General features: G+C 36.5%; 1 protein-coding gene across 1 annotated transcript; it reads left to right on the top strand.

Moving 5' to 3' along the window:
* The first annotated feature begins 1,066 nt into the window (after nucleotides 1–1,066).
* On the top strand, nucleotides 1,067–8,029 carry LUM (lumican). The gene is made up of 3 exons (XM_004384199.1): nucleotides 1,067–1,137; nucleotides 3,773–4,660; nucleotides 7,875–8,029. The coding sequence occupies exons 2-3, from the start codon at nucleotides 3,793–3,795 to the stop codon at nucleotides 8,027–8,029; spliced, it is 1,023 nt and encodes a 340-aa protein (XP_004384256.1). The 5' UTR covers nucleotides 1,067–1,137; nucleotides 3,773–3,792.
* Nucleotides 8,030–18,876: the final 10,847 nt, after the last annotated feature.

The following is an 18,876-nucleotide window of genomic DNA, read 5'->3' as shown; positions in this document are numbered from 1 at the left end:
ATATCTAGGTCTAAGAATTCTTATAAACACAAGGTAATGGAAATTTTGGAGGAAAAAGTCCTATAAATACAGCCGATGAGATCACAAAATAAAATAGACAAGGAATCTAGCAGACCTCTCATTTTCTAAAAGCATGCAATAGGAACTGACAATGAATGATTTATCAAACCAGACCTTTGGGAGATTATAACTTTGAATAGCTTTCAGCTTTGAAAAACTATTGCTAGCATGCAATGACAGAGTGAAAGATTACTGCCTGGTGATATTTTTAGTATGCATTTATTTTTTTCTTTGTTCTTTTATGCTTTTGGCGTTAAGCTATAGAATAATATCCCCAAGTAGAGTTTTGAGTGAATTCCTAAATGAAATCTACAAAATAAGAAACAGGCAAGATATTGTTGATTGGTTCCAGACCTGAATAGTATATAAAGACTTCTGTCAACATGAGAAGTTAACTGAAAATGTTGATATTTATCAAATGTATCAATGTGTGTATGAAACATTTTTTACATTTTCGAAGCTAATATATGTTATCTTTGTTGCCAAGAATTGTCAGTCCAAGTAAATCAATACAGATTCCAAGAGTGATGGGTACAGGGATTCAATTTCTTTTATTCTCTTACTTGCAATTTTCCTGAAATTATTTGTTCTGTGTATGATATATGAAAACTTTAGATGAACACGATATTTGTCTGAGAGAATCCTACTTAATTGTTGCCACAACCAGAGGAGTAAAGAGAATTCAGTTTGTAAGAGAAATGTTTTCACTGTCAATTGCCTCATTTGCAGCAGGACTCAGTTTGTGGTTAAAAGCTATGGTATTTGAGCTGGTTAAGCACGTATCTCTCCTCCATTCCATAGGGAATGAGCTGGGCTGTCCTTTCTTTCCACGTCCACCTGCACTTCGTTAGAGATCCGAGCTTTTACATGCCACACCACAAGATCCGCACAATGAAATAACTCCATTCAGAGACTGGCGTGACTGGGCTGGGCCCCCACACCCTCCTCTCGGCTCTTGTATCACTAAGAATCTGGCAGCCAGTTCTGTCCTGACAGAGTTTACGGCATATATTGGTGGATTCTTGTCCTTAGAGCATCTGCTTTAGGAATTAACGAAAGCAGTGTCAAGACAGCAAGGTAAGTGCTGTTTTAACTATAGCACTGGGGATGCTGACTGTTTGGGACAGTATTTATTGTAACAGGAACAGAAAAAATTCCAGAGCAACTTTGCCAATTGCTATTCAACAGCGAATCCACAGTTTTGAGCATTTACTTTCACATTTTGCTTAATAAGCTTGCCATGTTTTACACATTTGAGAGAAGTTTTAGAAAATGTAAGCTGTATTTCTTGGCAAAGGAAGTTATAAAAAGCCTCAAGGTGGGAATGAGAAAAATATATAGACACATGGAAAAAGAATGTAAATTAAAATGCTAGTTTATGTTACTTTGCTATATATGTTAGTATTGTTAGAACCTCATTGAGCAGTAGAGAAAGGAAGATTTAATTAGTCTTCAGAATATTTTGCAATAAATGTATTATTGTTACAGTTGACAATGAAAATTTTATGTTGTTATAGAATATAAGCTAAAGGCTTAGACACTTATGGCTTGCTGATTTCTATTTTGTTAGTATTTTAAAGATTTGGTTTTTGAATGTTTATGTCTTAAGAAAAAGGTTTTAAAGAAATTCTGGGAAATAGGATTTCCTTTTTGAAAATAGCATTTCCTATAGCCATAGGTATTTGAAAACACTGGGGTTGGGGGGAAAGTACAGTGTGCTTTTACTTCCTAGTGGAGTCATTATATGGTTACAAACTCTTCTTTGAATTCAGAGCTCTCATTTGTACTCTGCCAAAAAGTATGGATGCATTTTTTCATTACTGTTCAATAGTCGCGTTTTAGTTATCATAACTGTTTTGGTGAACATCGAATTTAAAATAAGGTGGAAACTTATTAATGCAACAAGGCAAATCTATAAGGTACTGACATCCTATAACGTATAAAGAATTCTAGGAACATGTCTTCATAGTCTTTCTGGAGCTATTCAGTTGTTGTCATGGTCAAGTCTTGTTGACTAAGTAAATAACCTCCATCATCATCTTAAGGAGTAACTTCCTAAGAATCTGGCTATATATATTATATTGTGTCAGCAGTATGAGCATCTCTAATAACTTTTCTGAGTATTTAATCTGCTGAAATAAAGTACTTTATAATGCCAAGTGAAAACACAGAAAAGAAGTTTAAAATTCCTAAAAACAAAAATCCTACTTAACTAAAGCTACATAGATCCAAAAGAATGTATCATACTTCTCACAGGAAGATGTAATATTCTATGATGTCTGTTAGAATATGGATTCTTCTTCACATGAATTATTTCCCTCCTAGAGTTACCACCTTGTCCTCGACCATAACTCTTCATTCTACAAAATCCAACTCTTATGCCCTAGTTTCTTTTTACCAAAGTTGCTGATCTTTTACTTCCCCCAAGGAATTGGAACATAGTTTATTGATCCTCACGTCAGAAAAATGTTCATTTGAGAAGATAACTATTATACATTTTTTTAAATTTCTATTCTCAATTGTATCTTTCCACACGGAGGCAGACTGATCAGTAAGCAAGGTACACACAGGCTTAATTGGGTTTATTTATTAATCTGTAGTACACAATTTTACATGAATTTCACAGCATCTTTGATGTGGTGAAAAACATGTGAAGCTGTGTACTACAGATTAGTAAGTAAGCACAAGTAAGCCTGTGCGTACCTTGCTTATTAGGTAATCTGTCCCTGCTTCCATACCTGGTTCTTAATGGCAGTGTTAAATATAAACTTTGTTCAATTCCCACTTCCCTCCAACATCTATTCTGTGATGCCACCAAAATCCAAAAATAAATTAACAGTTATCTTCTTAAATTTTGACATGAAGAAAGTAGAGAACTTATGAGTTATTAAGAAGAGAAATTTAATTAAAAAATTAGAAACAAAACAAAACAAAAAACCTCTCTTTACCAGTTAGCTCTCTTGCTAGGTTAGAAATTCTTACAATTTGTGAACTTTTCCTGATTAATAATTTACCTTTTCTAAGTATTAGTTTCAGAACACAGTTTTTCAATGTACCTAAAAGTACGGAATATATAATAAAAGTTGGAAAAGTATGCTAACAAACACTTGCACCAAGAATTTCTGTTCCCCTCCCAGAGGACCAACAATAACCAGACACTTTAAAAGAATATACTTCTCCTAACCCCTCAAATGAGAACAACTTTCCCCGCAGGCAAAAACCTCAGAGTGTCCATATTCCCAGTGAGGGCCTTCTTAATGAGACATTTTAATTGACATTGAATGGTAGGGTAGAGGGTGCAGTTTACAATTGTACTTCTCATTGCATTTTTTTCTGGTTTGAGGGGTGTTCTGAAGTAGTGGTTCGTTGACATGGTGGTCAGTGAACACTGCCCAGAAACCTCTTACAGGAAGGCATTTAAATAAGGAAGGAGCTAGAGAGTTTGACTGGAACAATTAGACCTGGCTCACCCCCAGAAGGGGGCGCACATGTATGCAGTCTAACCTGAAATCTGTCTCCACTGGACAGGCTATAACTAACCACCCTCATCTTCATACTTAAATAAAAATGAAAAAGACATCATTTGATGACTAAACAAGCACTATAACATAGTAAAATTGCACATTTGTGAATGAATTTAGCACTGCAAATCAAATTTCCCTTTCTGGACAACATATTATTTTATAATAATATATGTTTTCACCTTATTTAGGAATCAAAGCATTTGTGAAAATGAACCTAAGTGCATTCACTCTCTTGTTGGCATTAATCAGTAGTGCCAGTGGTTACTACTATGAGGATTATGATTACATCCCCCTGTCAATCTATGGGCCTTCATCGCCAAACTGTGCACCAGAATGTAACTGCCCTCCAAGCTACCCAACTGCCATGTACTGCGATGAGCTGAAACTGAAAAGTATGCCGATGGTGCCTCCTGGAATCAAGTACCTTTACCTTAGAAACAATCAGATTGACCACATTGATGAAAGGGCCTTTGAAAATGTGACTGATCTGCAGTGGCTCATTCTAGACCATAACCTTCTAGAAAACTCCAAGATAAAAGGAAAAGTTTTCTCGAGACTGAAACAACTGAAGAAGCTGCATATAAATTACAACAACCTGACAGAGTCTGTGGGCCCACTTCCCAAATCTCTGGAGGACCTGCAGCTTACTCATAACAAGATCAGGAAGCTTGGCTCCTTTGAAGGACTGGTAAACCTGACCTTCATCCAACTTCAACACAATCAATTGAAAGAGGAAGCCATTTCAGCTGCTTTTAGAGGCCTTAAATCATTGGAGTACCTTGACCTGAGCTTCAATCAGTTAACCAAACTGCCTTCTGGTCTTCCTGGTTCTCTTCTAACTCTGTATTTAGACAACAATAAGATCAGCAACATCCCGGATGAGTATTTCAAGCATTTTGGTGGACTGCAGTATCTTCGTTTATCTCATAACGAACTGGCTGATAGCGGAATACCTGGAAATTCCTTTAATGTATCATCCCTTTTGGAGCTGGATCTCTCCTATAATAAGCTTAAAAGCATACCAACTGTCAGTGAAAACCTTGAAAACTATTACCTGGAGGTCAATGAACTTGAAAGTAAGTAGAAAGCTGTGCCTGTTTTTGATTGATGCGTCATCAAGATTATAAAGGCCTCAGCTGTGCAATGCAAATATTGCATCTGGACCCATTTATAAATAAAAAATTGAAAATGCCAACAAAATATCCTCCTAACCGAAACATAGAAGAATTCTAGCACAGTAAATACATTTAATGTCTAACTTTTCTTTGGAGTGTCCAGATAAGGAACCATTAAGATCATGGAATTTAGTTTCTTTAAAAGTAATATTCTGTGTTTTCTCTTGATATTTATCAATTGTTATTTGCCTCATTTATGACTTAGATATGTGTCCTGCATTTATTTCTTAGCAAAGTCTTGCTGAGGAAGGAGCAAAAAAGTCCAGAAGAGGCCAGCTAGCAGAGGCTTTGACATCTCTCTCCGGCTTATCCCCAGAGCAGCGTCTGTATTCTTATGGTATTCCCTGATGTCTTTACTTGGGACCCAACATATTATTCTTTCCACATTGCTCTAACCACCACCTACCTCTGTTATCCGGGTGGCTGTGGCTTGTGTAACCTTTACAGTGCTCTGATGAGGACTGTGAGGAAGATTAAGGAGGGCAGAAATCTGATGAAGGGAAACAACAGCTCATTTTTAAACCCGTATTACAGAGCCATTTTTCTCACACAACATCTTTCCCCTCGTTTGATTTTTTCAGTTTCTCCTTCCCTTGTTTTGCTACAGTAGTTCATTTCTCATTTCTCTTTCCATGGGAGCTTGACCTGATCCTCTTGGACTGTTTATGCACTCTTCTAGGACCTTTTTCAATTTAAGCAATACAGGTTAAGGTGGAAAATTGAAACTGACCATTCCCCATGTTACTGTTTAAAAGAATTTGGCAGAAGAGAAAAGCCATGATTCATGGATAAATTGATTTTTGCATTTCATTTTTGAAATTAAAAACAGTTGGGAAACAGTGATTCACACATAAAATAATCATATATGCCAAATAATCTATTAAAATTGAACATTTTTATCTGACAAAAGTTGGGTCCCTTGTCATACTGTATAATGATATTGACATTGCTACCCAAAAAAAAATATATAGTGTGCCTTATGAATATGATACAGTTTCCTGTAACTCCTAGTTGGGTTGGGGTGTTCTAATGAAAGAAACTATGGTTGCCAACTCTGAAAAGCCACATGTTCTTTGTTATATCTGGACATCAGCCAAGGTAAGTGTTAGTGCTACTTGACTGTGACACAATATATAGTCAAGCTATCATAGCTGAACCCCTCAGTTGTTTCCAGAGAAACATTCGCTATGTGACAATATATGATCCCACATTGTAAAAATTTGTGGTTAAGAGGAAGGACACTCTAGCAGGCCAAAATGCCAAAGGAATTTAAGATGGTTCAGAATTGAAGAAATCTACCAGATATGGTAGGTAAGCCACAGGATCAGGGCTACTTCCTTTTCTGAGACAGAAAAGAGAGATACAGATACAGGCACATTTGGAAATATAAAGACCAGGCCTCCTATGAGTAAAGGATGGAACAGTCAGTGTGGGGAATGGTAAGAGTGGCCTATGGGAAAAATGCCAGCTGCCACTCTGTGCCAAGCTGAGATTGAAACCACAGTGTAACCATTTCAAAATCAGTAGTTACCTTTCTTCCTTCCTTCTCCTTGGCATTTGATCGGATATTCTTGTTGTCTTTCTTTGTGTTCGTCTCCTTAATTTAGGTTATTTTTCCAGATAATTATCATGCATATCAATTATCCACAATCTCTTAAAATAAAAAGAGCACATTGATGTTTCTTTAATATTAGGACATATATGTTGTTGTTGTTGTTAGGTGCCATTGAGTCAGTTCCAACTCATAGTGACCTATAGGACAGAGTAGAACTGCCCCATAGGGTTTCCAACGAGCAGCTGGTAGATTTGAACTGGCAACCTTTTGGTTAGCAGCCGAGCTCTTAATCACTAGAGCCAAAAACAATTTCTCATATTTCAAAATTGTGACTCTAAGCATTGATGAAATCACAACTCTTCCACATACAAATTAACATGGAAAAGAGAACAAATGAAAATACTGATTTAGGGTGGTACAGACGTTTAAGTGCTTAACTACTAGCTGAATGGTTGGAGGTTCAAACACGCCCAGTGGTGTCTCAGAAGACAGGCCTGGTGATCTGCTTTCAAAAGGTCACAGCCTTGAAAACCCTGTGGAGCATTTCTACTCTGCACTCATGAGGTCCCCATGAGTTGGAATCAACTCAACAGCAACTAACAATGACATATGATAGACACTGTAAAATGCTTTATATACTTTCATGTAACACTCTGAGATTAACAAGAACCTCAAATAAATGCTCCAAGGTCACCCAGCTGGTAAGTGGCAGAGATGGAATTCCAATATTTGCCTAACCCATGTTTTCTCCATTTTTCCAACATTTCTCAGAGGTTGGTGTCATAAGAAAGATCACTAGAATTATACTGATGAGATATTTAAGATAGCATCTTAAAGGAAAGGAGTACAGTGTGTTTGGGCTTCCATGGAGGTCTTTGTTAACTAGAGTTTGAGAATGAAAGATGACAACAAGCTAAAGAACCAGGCAAAGTTAATCTGAAACAGACTTGAGCAAACAGTGACAGTTTCTATATGCACATAGACAAGGCAATCCAGTAACAATCTTAGTTTTTCATTTGTGACAGCTTGATCACAAAAAGAATATGGCTCAGATGGTGGTCATTCCATGAATTGGTTTTTATCTTGGAGTTATCATTGTCATGGTAGGTTGGTGATGGAAGACTCTTTAGAGATCATCTAGCTAATTTTAATTTAATGAGCAAAAACCAAGATTATATTGGTGAGATTGTCCATACAATAGCATCAATCCTCCATTTCTTTAGGCTACAGTAAATATCTCAAAAGTGTTCTTAGATAATATCATACATTTATTGCCTTTCTAAAATTAATTTCTAATAATACAACAAATAAGTTATGTTTCTTTGAAGAAGTTCACTGAATATCCTGATCTACCATAGTTACTCTTTAGTAAGTGTTGTTATGCCACTTTATTAGCTGAAAATATGCTTTTAATAGTCCACAATTCAGAGATGCATAGTACAAGTGACCATTCTAAATGGAAATGGGTCCTATTAAACAGTATTATTCACTTGAGGAATATTTTGTCTTACTAATTGGTTTGAGTCAGTTGATCAAAATTCCTCATTCTCTATTTTTCAGAGTTTGATGTGAAGAGCTTCTGTAAGATCCTAGGACCATTATCCTACTCCAAGATCAAACATTTGCGTTTGGATGGCAATCGCCTCACCCATAGTAGTCTGCCACCTGATATGTATGAATGTCTACGTGTATTAAGTGAAATTACCGTGAATTGATATCTTCTAATTTCAGATATAGCGAAGTGTATCCTGAAGCAACATTTTATGGCTATGATTTCTTGTGTCATTTTTCATAGTATCGTTTTGTAATGTTTCTTACTTCTATGAATTTTAAATTTTGAGGGAAAATGTTTTGTAAACATTTTACCACTCGTTTTCTAGAGAAAAGATGAAAGGCAGGCCTATTTCATCACAAGCATACACACATACACACACATAGACTCCACACTTACCACTTTATTTGTAAATTTAGTATTTTCTAGATCACTTCTGTCAAATGCTATGTATAGCCTTTTATTGGTTGCATAGAAGTCAGCTAAGTTTTCTGATCTTTAAATCTTAATGTAGCAAAAAGCATGGACTACATATGGATGTTTTCTGTCTTAAACCAAATCATCTCAATATATTCAAATTTGTTTCACTGAAAAATAGATGGTATATTTTGAGACCAATAATTTTGCAAAATATTAGAAAAATTCATGAAGCCAGATACATTTAAAGAAGTATTTTTAGTATTAAAAACGTACATGCTTACCTAGTGAAATTTTTCTCTTCTACAATTATTTTTCACTCTAAGTCATGTGTATGTTTCTTTTTTGATTATTTGCATGTTATGTTTAACAAGCTAATAGCAAAATAAAACATAGCAAAAGGCATTACTGTGTTCACTTTTTTTGTGAAATGTGTTTCTCTTGTATATAAAAACATAAAAGAATAGAAGTCAAAAGATATCTCTAGCCTATAATATTTTACTGATGTTAACTAATTTCTTTGCTTCCACCATCCACTTGGAAAGAGTTTTTAAATACATCTTACAATATGTATTTATATTTCACAACTTGTTTGGTAATTTTCCATTACTCCCATTCCTGTTGTTTTTATAAAGGAGCCCTGGTGCCACAGTGGTTAAGTGTTTGGCTGTTAATCAAAAGTTCAGTGGTTTGAACTCTCCAGCTGCTCAGCAGGAGAAAGATATTGCAGTCAGCTTCCATAAAGATTACAGCCTTGAAAATCCCATGGGACAGTACTACCTTGTCCTATAGGGTCACTATGAGTTGGAATCAACTCTATGGCAACGGGTTTGGCTTTTTTTTTTTGTTCTTGTTGTTTTCACTGACTCATATGCCATTGCATAAATTAAATAAGAAACTGGTATAAGAACTCAGCAACCACCACTGGGTCATTGAGGAAAAATTGTAGAGAATTCCTAAGTTTGAAAATGTTGAATAACTAAGTTTTTGAAAATAAGACTTTACAAATCAGTGTATCTTGAAGTCAATACGTTTGGAACACAGAGTTTGATTTTATAATCTAGTCATAACAGCTCTCAGCTTTCTATACATAGGTATTAACTATTCAATACAATGGCAAATAGTAGGATACACAATTTAGAAAACTAACTTTCATTTTTCCTTGTTAACAAGAAATTCTATGTTTGGAGCAAAATGTCCAGTCAAAAATGTATTCATCTCGTATAAGTGTTTATATAGTGCCATATGTGTCTAGCACAAATAATATATCTCTCTAAAGATAATACATTTTAACAGAATATTTTTAGTGGCTCTATCTTATAATAAAAAGGCCTATCATCCAAGAACCATCATCAATTAAGACTGAGTTAGCTGGTAGATGTGTGAAAATGATGTTATATTAGATAAACCGGGTATTTTTGATTCTCATGTCTTTTGTACATAAAGGTAAGTTTCTTGAACTGTGATGTGCTTAAAGTCTCTAAAAGTATATTTCTTCTTCAATGAAACTATACTACAAAAGAAATGAAAATAAATTTCCCTTCTTTATAAGAATTCACCATCAATTCTTTGAAAAATACTCTTAAGTAAGTAGTAGAGGATGAGCCGTAAGATCTCTTTCACAAAGTATTTGGTGGACTTAAAAGAGCGTTGTCTCTTTATACTTAAGAAAAACTTCTCTTTCTTAGCTGAAGTTTAGATCCTAATAAGCCTTTGATTTATCTCTATCCAAAGTCTCATGTCATTCTTAAGTCTAATGGGCAAACCTATAACTATTAAAATAGTAATTCCCTTTGTAGTTAAGGTCAGTTGAGAAGAACCAAATTAAGCACAGACTGACACTTTCTTATCTCTTTATATTCCCCTTTCTCAAATAGCCTAAGATTTCTGATTGTAGAAGCATCTGAGAAAGACACTAGTTAGATTTTATTCTGAAATAGTTCCCTTTCCATGTGCTGGACTTCATCTCTCCATGCTATTCTGGAGACCAACAGCTTCCTGGACCAGATGATTTAGGATTCACATCGATTAAATTTTCAAAAGGGCACAGAGAGGAAATGATCAACAACAATGTGAATTTAGAACAGGAGGTTCTCTTGACCATCTCACTAATAACAAGGATTTTAATATTGTGCCTTTCTGAATAAACTGCCCCATAGATGGATTAAAGCAATGGTACAAATTAATTCCTTCTTTCTGAAAACTGACTCACTGGAGACTTAATTTTGTACTCTGATTTGGGGAGAAGATATGCAGAAAAATGGGGAAAAATCCCTCTTTGTTTTAGACATATGCACTTGAAAACCAGGGCTGGGCTCTTTATGGTGAAGGAGAACTATAATGTACTCAGGCTTTGAGGCTGTTGAAGAATTATCATGCCCTAATAAGTACAAAAAAAGACCACTAAATGAACCAGAGGAATGTTGATTTCTTAGTTAAAAGTTCTCCAACTGGTAATAGCTATGTTTTCAGAAATACTGGAGAGTTTAAAAGGTTGGTTTTACAAAGAATGATTAATTTTTTCCTTGTGATCTTTTCAGTTTTGAGTTCCAGTTTTTCCTACAACTGTAATTTTACCATAATGATGGCCTTAGATTTTTGTTTGGTTGGATTTTGCAACCATCAGAAATACTTGCTTAACATTTACTCACTAGTAGAAGAAAATGCTCATTTTTGTTTCAAGTGAACTCTTAAAGCAACTTTCCTGCCAAATCTAAAAATTTATATAAAGTAAAAATATTATAAAATTTAAAATGAACATGCCATAAGTATATGGAATAAGTGCAAATACATTTTTATAATATCTAGCAAGTTATATTTATTTATTCACTCACTCATTTAATAGATTTTGTTTTCAGATAAGGTATGAGAAGTTAAACTATAGCACATGTAGGGAAAAGTAGAAATTTAAGCAACATAAAATGAATGAGTTCTCATGCATGTTAAATTTTCTTTCATGCTCCAAGATTTCACTTCTACTGTGCAATAGATCCTTTTTCAAATTTTGGTTGGCCCAAATATTATCATATACCTGTGTGTCTTGCCTAAAATGTACCTATCATTCTGTGAAAGAGAAAACATTTTATGTTTTAAAAATGTTCAAGAGCCTTAACGATCTGATCCTATGGATTCTCTTTATTATCTCTCAAATCCCCACCCATGCCCACTCCCACTGCTTTTTTCAAGACTTGTTGAATTTTCACCTCAATTTCTGAAAGCTCTTATGTGTCAACTTATCAGAATGAGTTTTCGGATATATAAATGTGGTCCTTTACTGTTTACCTGATTAATTATTCAATAACGTAAGGTTGCATTCAAGATGTAATCACTGCAGCATACGCTGTATCCCAGGATGTCAAAGGCCCTTTGTGATATGATCCTGATTTGCCTCTTGAACCTCTTCTTTTGCCATAATTTGCCAGGCCCCACTATGCATCATATCAAGTTGCTTGAATTGCTTCAACCGTGCTTACTAGTTCGTAGCTGATTATGTTCCAGTGCCTATGAAAACTGTGCTTCTTTCCTAGAATTTCCTCTACCTCTTCCACTTGGAAACACCAACATATCATTCAAGATTCACCCTAGGAGGCAGGCCAAGAAGGTGGAGTAGTCAAATGCTTCCGGTGGACCCTCTTACAACAAAGACCCAAAAAAAACAAGTGAATCAATTATATATGACAATCTAGGAGCACTGAACATCTAAGGCAAAGTTCAGGAACCGGACTGAGTGGCAGAGGGAAGGAGAGACAATTTGGAAGCAGCCAGGAGTTGCAAGACCTGACCCAGTGCGAGCCTGAGCCCATCAGGCCTGAGCAGCTCATGGGTGAGTGGTGAGGCAGGCAAGCAGTGCTGCTCGGGAGGCGTATTCCACACTGGGAGAGACCCAGCTGCACAGAGTCTACTCAGCCACCCAGAACCAGTGAGAAGCAGCTCTAGATTGGCAGAAGATGAGTACTTGTGTACAGCAGACTGTCCAGATCAGAAACACCCACCCTAGGGAAAAACCTCTCTCCCATTTACCTCCCAGTTCCCTGTCCTGCACTGGGTCCTGAAATGGCTTCGGCAATCTCCGAATCCCCCTGGGCCGGAAATAGGATCCGTCACACACCCTGAGCCATTCTCCCAGCCTTGAAGAGTGAACAAATTAACAAACAGGGGAAAAAATAAACTGCCAGCTCCCCTAAGCCAGGAACCCAGGGTAGGCACAAGTGTTTTGCCTAAGCACAGGCATAAGGGATCCATGGACTCTGAGTGCCTTTCGCCCTGCATAGACTTGTGTGGGCCCATTTCAACAGCGTAGGCCTTCATTACTGCAGTACAACAGGGTATATACCTGAAGCCTAAATTGAACTGTTTCAGCTGTGAAGTGACAGGTTAGTGACATATGACACTGCTCTGCCCATTAAACTGGGTCTTCACCTACCCACATCAGGGGCCTGAGGACTGGTGGCTCCACCCATGCCACCTAGCCACTTGCAATAGGGGCCCAAGAATAAGGCATGCACCCCCAGTCCTCACAGCCAACAGCACTGAGTGCTCATAGTCCAGCTGTAAAAACCACCCACCTATACACTCTAGGGAACAGGGACACATCTTCCTCCTGGACACTCGAGGGCAGCTGTCAGCCCCCTGCCTTTCTCAGAGTGTGTTCCCCTGCTGCAGCCAGTTGCCTGTGCCTACACCAATCACCCATGCCTGTCTAAGACTATAGGTGAGAGGCTACACCACACACTTGGTGGCTATCTACCTGGACACCAGACCTGAATCCATACAGGAGGAATGGACAGACTCCTGAGCTCATATACCTACTAACAGATCTAACTACCTGGTGACAGGACATTAGAGCATCAAAGGTGCCAATAATCAAACTAGCTCATATGAGCAGCCTACTTGGGCACATCAGAACAAAACAAGAAGCAAGAATACAGTAAGCAAATATAAAATAAATAAATATAATAAGTTACTGATGGCTCAGAGACAACAGTCAATATCAAATCACGTAAAGAGACAATCCATGACAGCTTCAGCAAGCTCTGAAAATAAACAGTCTAGAAATTTTCCAGAGGAGAATACAAAAGATTAATATACAGAACTCTTCAAGAAATTAGGAAGGAAATTATGCAAAATGCAGAACATGCAATAGAGGAAATTAAAAAGATTAGAGAAGAGCATAATGACAAATTTAACAGGCTGCAAGAATCTCCATAGAGAGACAGCAATCAGAAATCCAGAAGATTAACAACAAAATTTCAGAATTAAACAACTCAATAGAAAGTCATAGGAGCAGAATTGAGGCAATGTAACTCAGAACTAGTGGGATTGAAGATAAAGCACTTGACACCAACTTATTTGAGGAAAAATCAAATAAAAGGAATGAAAAAAAAATAAGAAAGCCTAAGAATTATGTGGACCTCTATCAAGAGGAACAACCTACGAGTGATTGGAGTACCAGAACAGGGGGGATAACAGAAAATACAGAGAGAGTTGTTGAAGATTTTTTAGCAGAAAACTTCCCTGATATTGTGAAAGATGACAGGATATCTATCCAAGATGCTCATTGAACCCCACGTAAAGCAGATCCCAAAAGAAAGTCACCAAGACATATTATAATCAAACTTGCCAAAACCAAAGATAAAGAGAGAATTTTATGAGCAGCTAGGGATAAATGAAAAGTCATCTACAAAGGAGAGTCAATAAGAGTAAGCCCAGACAACTCAGCAGAAACCATGCAGGCAAGAAGGCAATGGAATGACGTACATAAAGCCTTGAAGGAAAAACATTGCCAGCCAAGAATTATATATCCAGCAAAACTGTCTCTCAAATATGATGGCGAACTTAGGAAATTTCCAGATAAACAGAAGTTTAGGGAATTTGCAAAAACCAAACCAAAATTACAAGAAATACTAAAGGAGGTCCTCCAGTTAGAAAATCAGTAACATCAAATAACAATCCAAGAATATAACACAGGACAGAGCAACCAGACATCAACCCAGATGTGGAAGTCACAAAAATTAATCGAAGCTAAAACACTGAAAATAGGTAAACAGTTGTCAATATATAAAAGATGACAACATTAAAACAAAAAAGAGGGACATAAAAAATGTAGACATAGACTTTGCATAAGGAGAGGAAGTCAAGGTGATATAAAGAAATAAAAGACTGGAATACACTTAAAAAAATTGGGATAAATATTAGGGTAACCACAAACAAAACTAACAATCCTACAATGCAATATAAAAAACTAGAAAAATATAAAGACTCAGCAAACACAAAATCAACAACAATGAAAAAGAAGAAAACAAAATACATAAAGAAAAACAATGCAGCACAGAAAATTAAGTGGAACAAAGACACTGTGAACAACACACAAAAAAGACATCAAAATAAAAGCACTAAACTCATACCTATCAATAATTACATTGAATGTAAATGGACTAAATGCACCAATAAAGAGACAGAGTGGCAGATCGGAAAAGAAAAAAAAAAACACTATCTGTCTATACTCTGCCTACAGGAGACACACCTTAGACTTAAAGACACAAACAAACTAAAACTCAAAGGACGGAAAAAAGTATATCAAGCAACCGACCTTCAAAAAAGAGCAAGAGTGGCAATATTAAACTCTGACAAAATAGACTTTAAATTAAAATACACCACAAAGGATAAGGAAGGATACTATATAATGATTAAAGGGTCAATACACCAGGAGGACATAACTATAATAACTATTTACGCACCAAACGATAGTGCTCCAAAATACATAAAACAAACTCTATCAGCATTGAAAAGAGAGACAGACAGCTCCACAATAGTAGTAGGAGGCTTCACCACACCATTTTCAGTGAAGGACAGAACATCCAGAAAGAAACTCAAAAAAGGCACAAAAGATCTAAATGCTACAATCAAACAACTTGATCTCAGAGATGTATGTTGAACAGTCCACTCAACAGCAGCCAAGTATACTTTCTTTTGCAATGCTTATGGAACATTCTCCAGAATAGACCACGTATTAGGCCATAAAGCAAACCTTAACAAAATCCAAAGCATTGAAGTATTACAAAGCATCTTTTCTGATTATAAAGCCGTAAAAGTAGAAATCAACAACAGAAAAAGCAAGGAAAAAAAATCAAACACATGGAAACTGAACAACGCCTTTCTCAAAAACTACTGGGTTAGAGAAGAAATTAAAGATGAAATAAAGAAATTCATAGAATCAAACGAGAATGAAAGCACACCCTATGAGAACCTTTGGGACACAGCAAAAGCAGTGCTCAGAGGTCAGTTTACAGCAATAAATGCACACATCCAAAAAGAAGAAAGGGCCATAATCAAAACATTAACCCTACAACTGGAACAAGTAGAAAGAGAGCAGCAAAAGAAGCCCTCAAGTACCAGAAGAAAGGAAATAATCAGAATTAGAGCAGAATTAAATGAAATAGAGAATAGAAAAACAATTGAAAGAGTTAACAAGACCAAAATCTGGTTCTTTGAAAAGATCAACAAAATTGATAAACCACTGGCCAAACTGACTAACAAAAACAGGAACAGAAGCAAATAACCCATATAAGAAATGAGATGGGTGATATCACGACAGACCCAACTGAAATTAAAAGAATCATAACAGAATACTATGAAAAACTATACTCTTATAATTTGAAAACCTAGAGGAAATGGAAAAATTTCTAGAAACTTACTACCTACCTAAACTAACACAGAGGTAGAACAACTAAATAAACCCTAGCAAAAGAAGAGATTGAAAAGGTAATTAAAAGCAAATAAACACATATTCTGTGACATGACCTCAGGTAATGATAAGCGCTGTAAAGGAAGAAAAAAAAACAAAGAACACTACCTGAAGGGACCAGAGAACATAGAAAGGAAAGGAGGCTATGGCAATTTTTGACTTTTGAAGGCCTAGCTGGGGGAAAGACTCAATTGTAATAACATTTATTTAATGTTTACCGTGTGTCAGATATTGCAGGGGATATTCTTCGTGTATTCTTTTAGTTCAGATAATATCTGTAAGGTACATTCCTACTTAGCAGGGGAGAAAAACCAGGACTTAATGTCAGACATATTTTAAGTGTTGGAACCCTTGTTTTGCACCCAGATCTCTGCTCTCAGAGTGTGTGTTCTAACTCTGTAAGCTTCTGTGGCTTCACAGGGGGCTTAGATATGTTTACATGTGAGTCTTCATAAATCTTCTCTTCTTATCCCTGATAAAACACAGTGCCTGGCAGTAAGCTCTTAAGGCATGGTTGTTGTATAGAGTTAATGGAACAAACTGTGGGAGTAGGAATGAGTCAGGAAGTCAGTCGTGAGACAAGCCTCTCCTGGCAAGCCTCAGTACAATTGCTTCTGTTTTGCTTTCTTTAACTTTACACAGATCATTTCAGTTTACTTGAATTCATGGGATCATCAACTTCTCTTTACTAAATCTATTTTTTAAAGATTATTATTTATCCCAAAACTAGGGATGTAGGTATAGGAATATTAATCTATTTCCTCATATCTAATCGATCAACAACTTTTTTTAGTGAGAATTTCAAAATACATCACAAATATGACTATTTACCACCACCAGTTCAATCCACTGTCGTCTCTTTTCTGAACTAATATAATAGCTTCTACTCTTGCATACTATTGTCTATTATCAATAAACAATGGCCAGAGTGAACATTGAAACACATAAATCATATCATGTCCTACCCCAACTTAATTACCTGCAATAGCTTCTCATCACACTTAAAATTTGAAGCTCTTATCATGTCCTCCAAGGGCGTGTTCCTTTGTTACTCTTCTTGCCCACTTTCTAAATGCACTGGTCTCCTTGTTCCTTGAATATGCCAAATATATATTTCCCGTGGTTTCTTTGCATTTGTCTCTGCCTCTACCCCCGATACAGACACAACTCATTTCCTCACTTAATTCTGATCTCTGTTCAATATTAACTGCTTGGAGAGGCCTTCCTAATCACTCCATCTGTACTGGTTTCCTAAGGCTAAATTAAGTCATTTATAAGAATAGAAATTTATTTTCACATAGTTCTGGGGATGTGTAGTCTGAATTTAGGGTGTCTGAATTCAGTCAGCAAGGTCATTTTCTTTCCAAAGTCTCTAGGGGAGGATTCTTGCTCGTGTCTCTCAGCTTCTGTCTCTCTCAAGCATTTCTTGGTTTACAGTTGCAGCATAATTTCATTGCCATGTGGTTATCTTACCTCTGTCTCTCTGTATCTCTTCTCTTTTATAAGGATGCCATTCAGATGGGATCAGGACCCACTTTACTCTGGTAAGACTTTGTACTAATTTAACTGATCATAACATCATCAAAGATCTTGTTTCCAAACAAAGTTACATTCATACGTAGGAGTTAGGACTTCAGGATATCTTTTTTGGGGACAAAATTCAATTAATCACACTCTCTAAAAGAGCATACACTGTCACTCTCTGTTTCTTACCCTGTTTTAATTTTTTCATGGCTGTTATCAGTACCTGACATTGTATTATGCATCATGTATGAATGTACACATGTACATATGTATAATCTGTTTCCTCACAATTAAAATAAATTCCACAAGGGCAAAGTGCTTGCTTCCCCCCTCCACCAAGGCTATTTTTAGTTTTCAGAAGAATGCCTGCATAAAGTATATTCTCAATAAATATGCGTTGAATAAATAAACCACATATCATTTATGTGTCACTTTAGAATTCCTGGAACACTATCACCTATACGCTTTCATTGAATGTTTCTCACAATTCAGTATGGTAGGTGTCAGAGTGAGGAAATAAGAGAAACCACTAATATGGTATAGATATTAAGATGCAGAGATGGGGCTCAATCATGAATGTTTACTTCTTTTTCTGAAAATAAGTGCTCTTGCTACTAATACTTTGTGATATAAAATGATTAAATGTAGTTTGCAAATGATATATTCAAGTGTTGGAAAAACTTTACTAAAGATGTTGAGCAATCAATCAACCTAGAAAAAAGCCTCTTAAAACATTCCAGAAGACTTTGTTCCTTTTTTTTATTGTACTTTAGATGAAGGCTTACAGAACAAATAGTTTCTCATTAAATGTTAGTACACATATTGTTTTATGACAACGGTTAACAACTCCACGGCATGTCAACACAGTCCCTTCTCAACCTTGGGTTCCCTATTACCGGCTTTCCTGTTCACTCATGCCTTCTAGTCTTTATCCCCGGACTGTTGTGCCCCATTAGTCTCATTTTGTTTTATGGGGCTATCTAATCTTTGGCTGAATGGTGAACCTCGGGAGTGACTTCATTACTGAGCTAAAAGGGTGTCTGGGGCCATATTCTCTGTTGTGATCCCTGTCAGAGCAGTCAGTGGTGGTAGCCAGGCACCATCTAGTTGTAGTGGACTCAGTCTGGTGAAGGCCATGGTAGTTGTGGTCCATTAGTCCTTTGGACTAATCTTTTCCTTGTATCTTGTTTTCTTCATTCTCCCTTGCTCCCAAAGGGGTGAGACCAGTGGACTATCTTAGAAGGCCGCTCACAGGCTTTTAAGATCCCCAACACTACTCACCAAGGTAGAATGTAGAACATTTTCTTTATAAACTGTGTTACGCC

Source organism: Trichechus manatus, unplaced genomic scaffold (assembly GCF_000243295.1).
Source record: "Trichechus manatus latirostris isolate Lorelei unplaced genomic scaffold, TriManLat1.0 scaffold00119, whole genome shotgun sequence".
NCBI classification, from domain to species: Eukaryota; Metazoa; Chordata; class Mammalia; order Sirenia; family Trichechidae; genus Trichechus; species Trichechus manatus.
This window is presented reverse-complemented; position numbering and strand designations above follow the sequence as displayed.

Coding starts and splice junctions, on each gene's coding strand:
- LUM (XM_004384199.1), top strand. CDS start 3,793: ATGAACCTAAGTGCATTCACTCTCTTGTTGGCATTAATCAGTAGTGCC. Junction 4,661..7,874: donor GGAGGTCAATGAACTTGAAA/GTAAGTAGAAAG, acceptor TCTATTTTTCAG/AGTTTGATGTGAAGAGCTTC.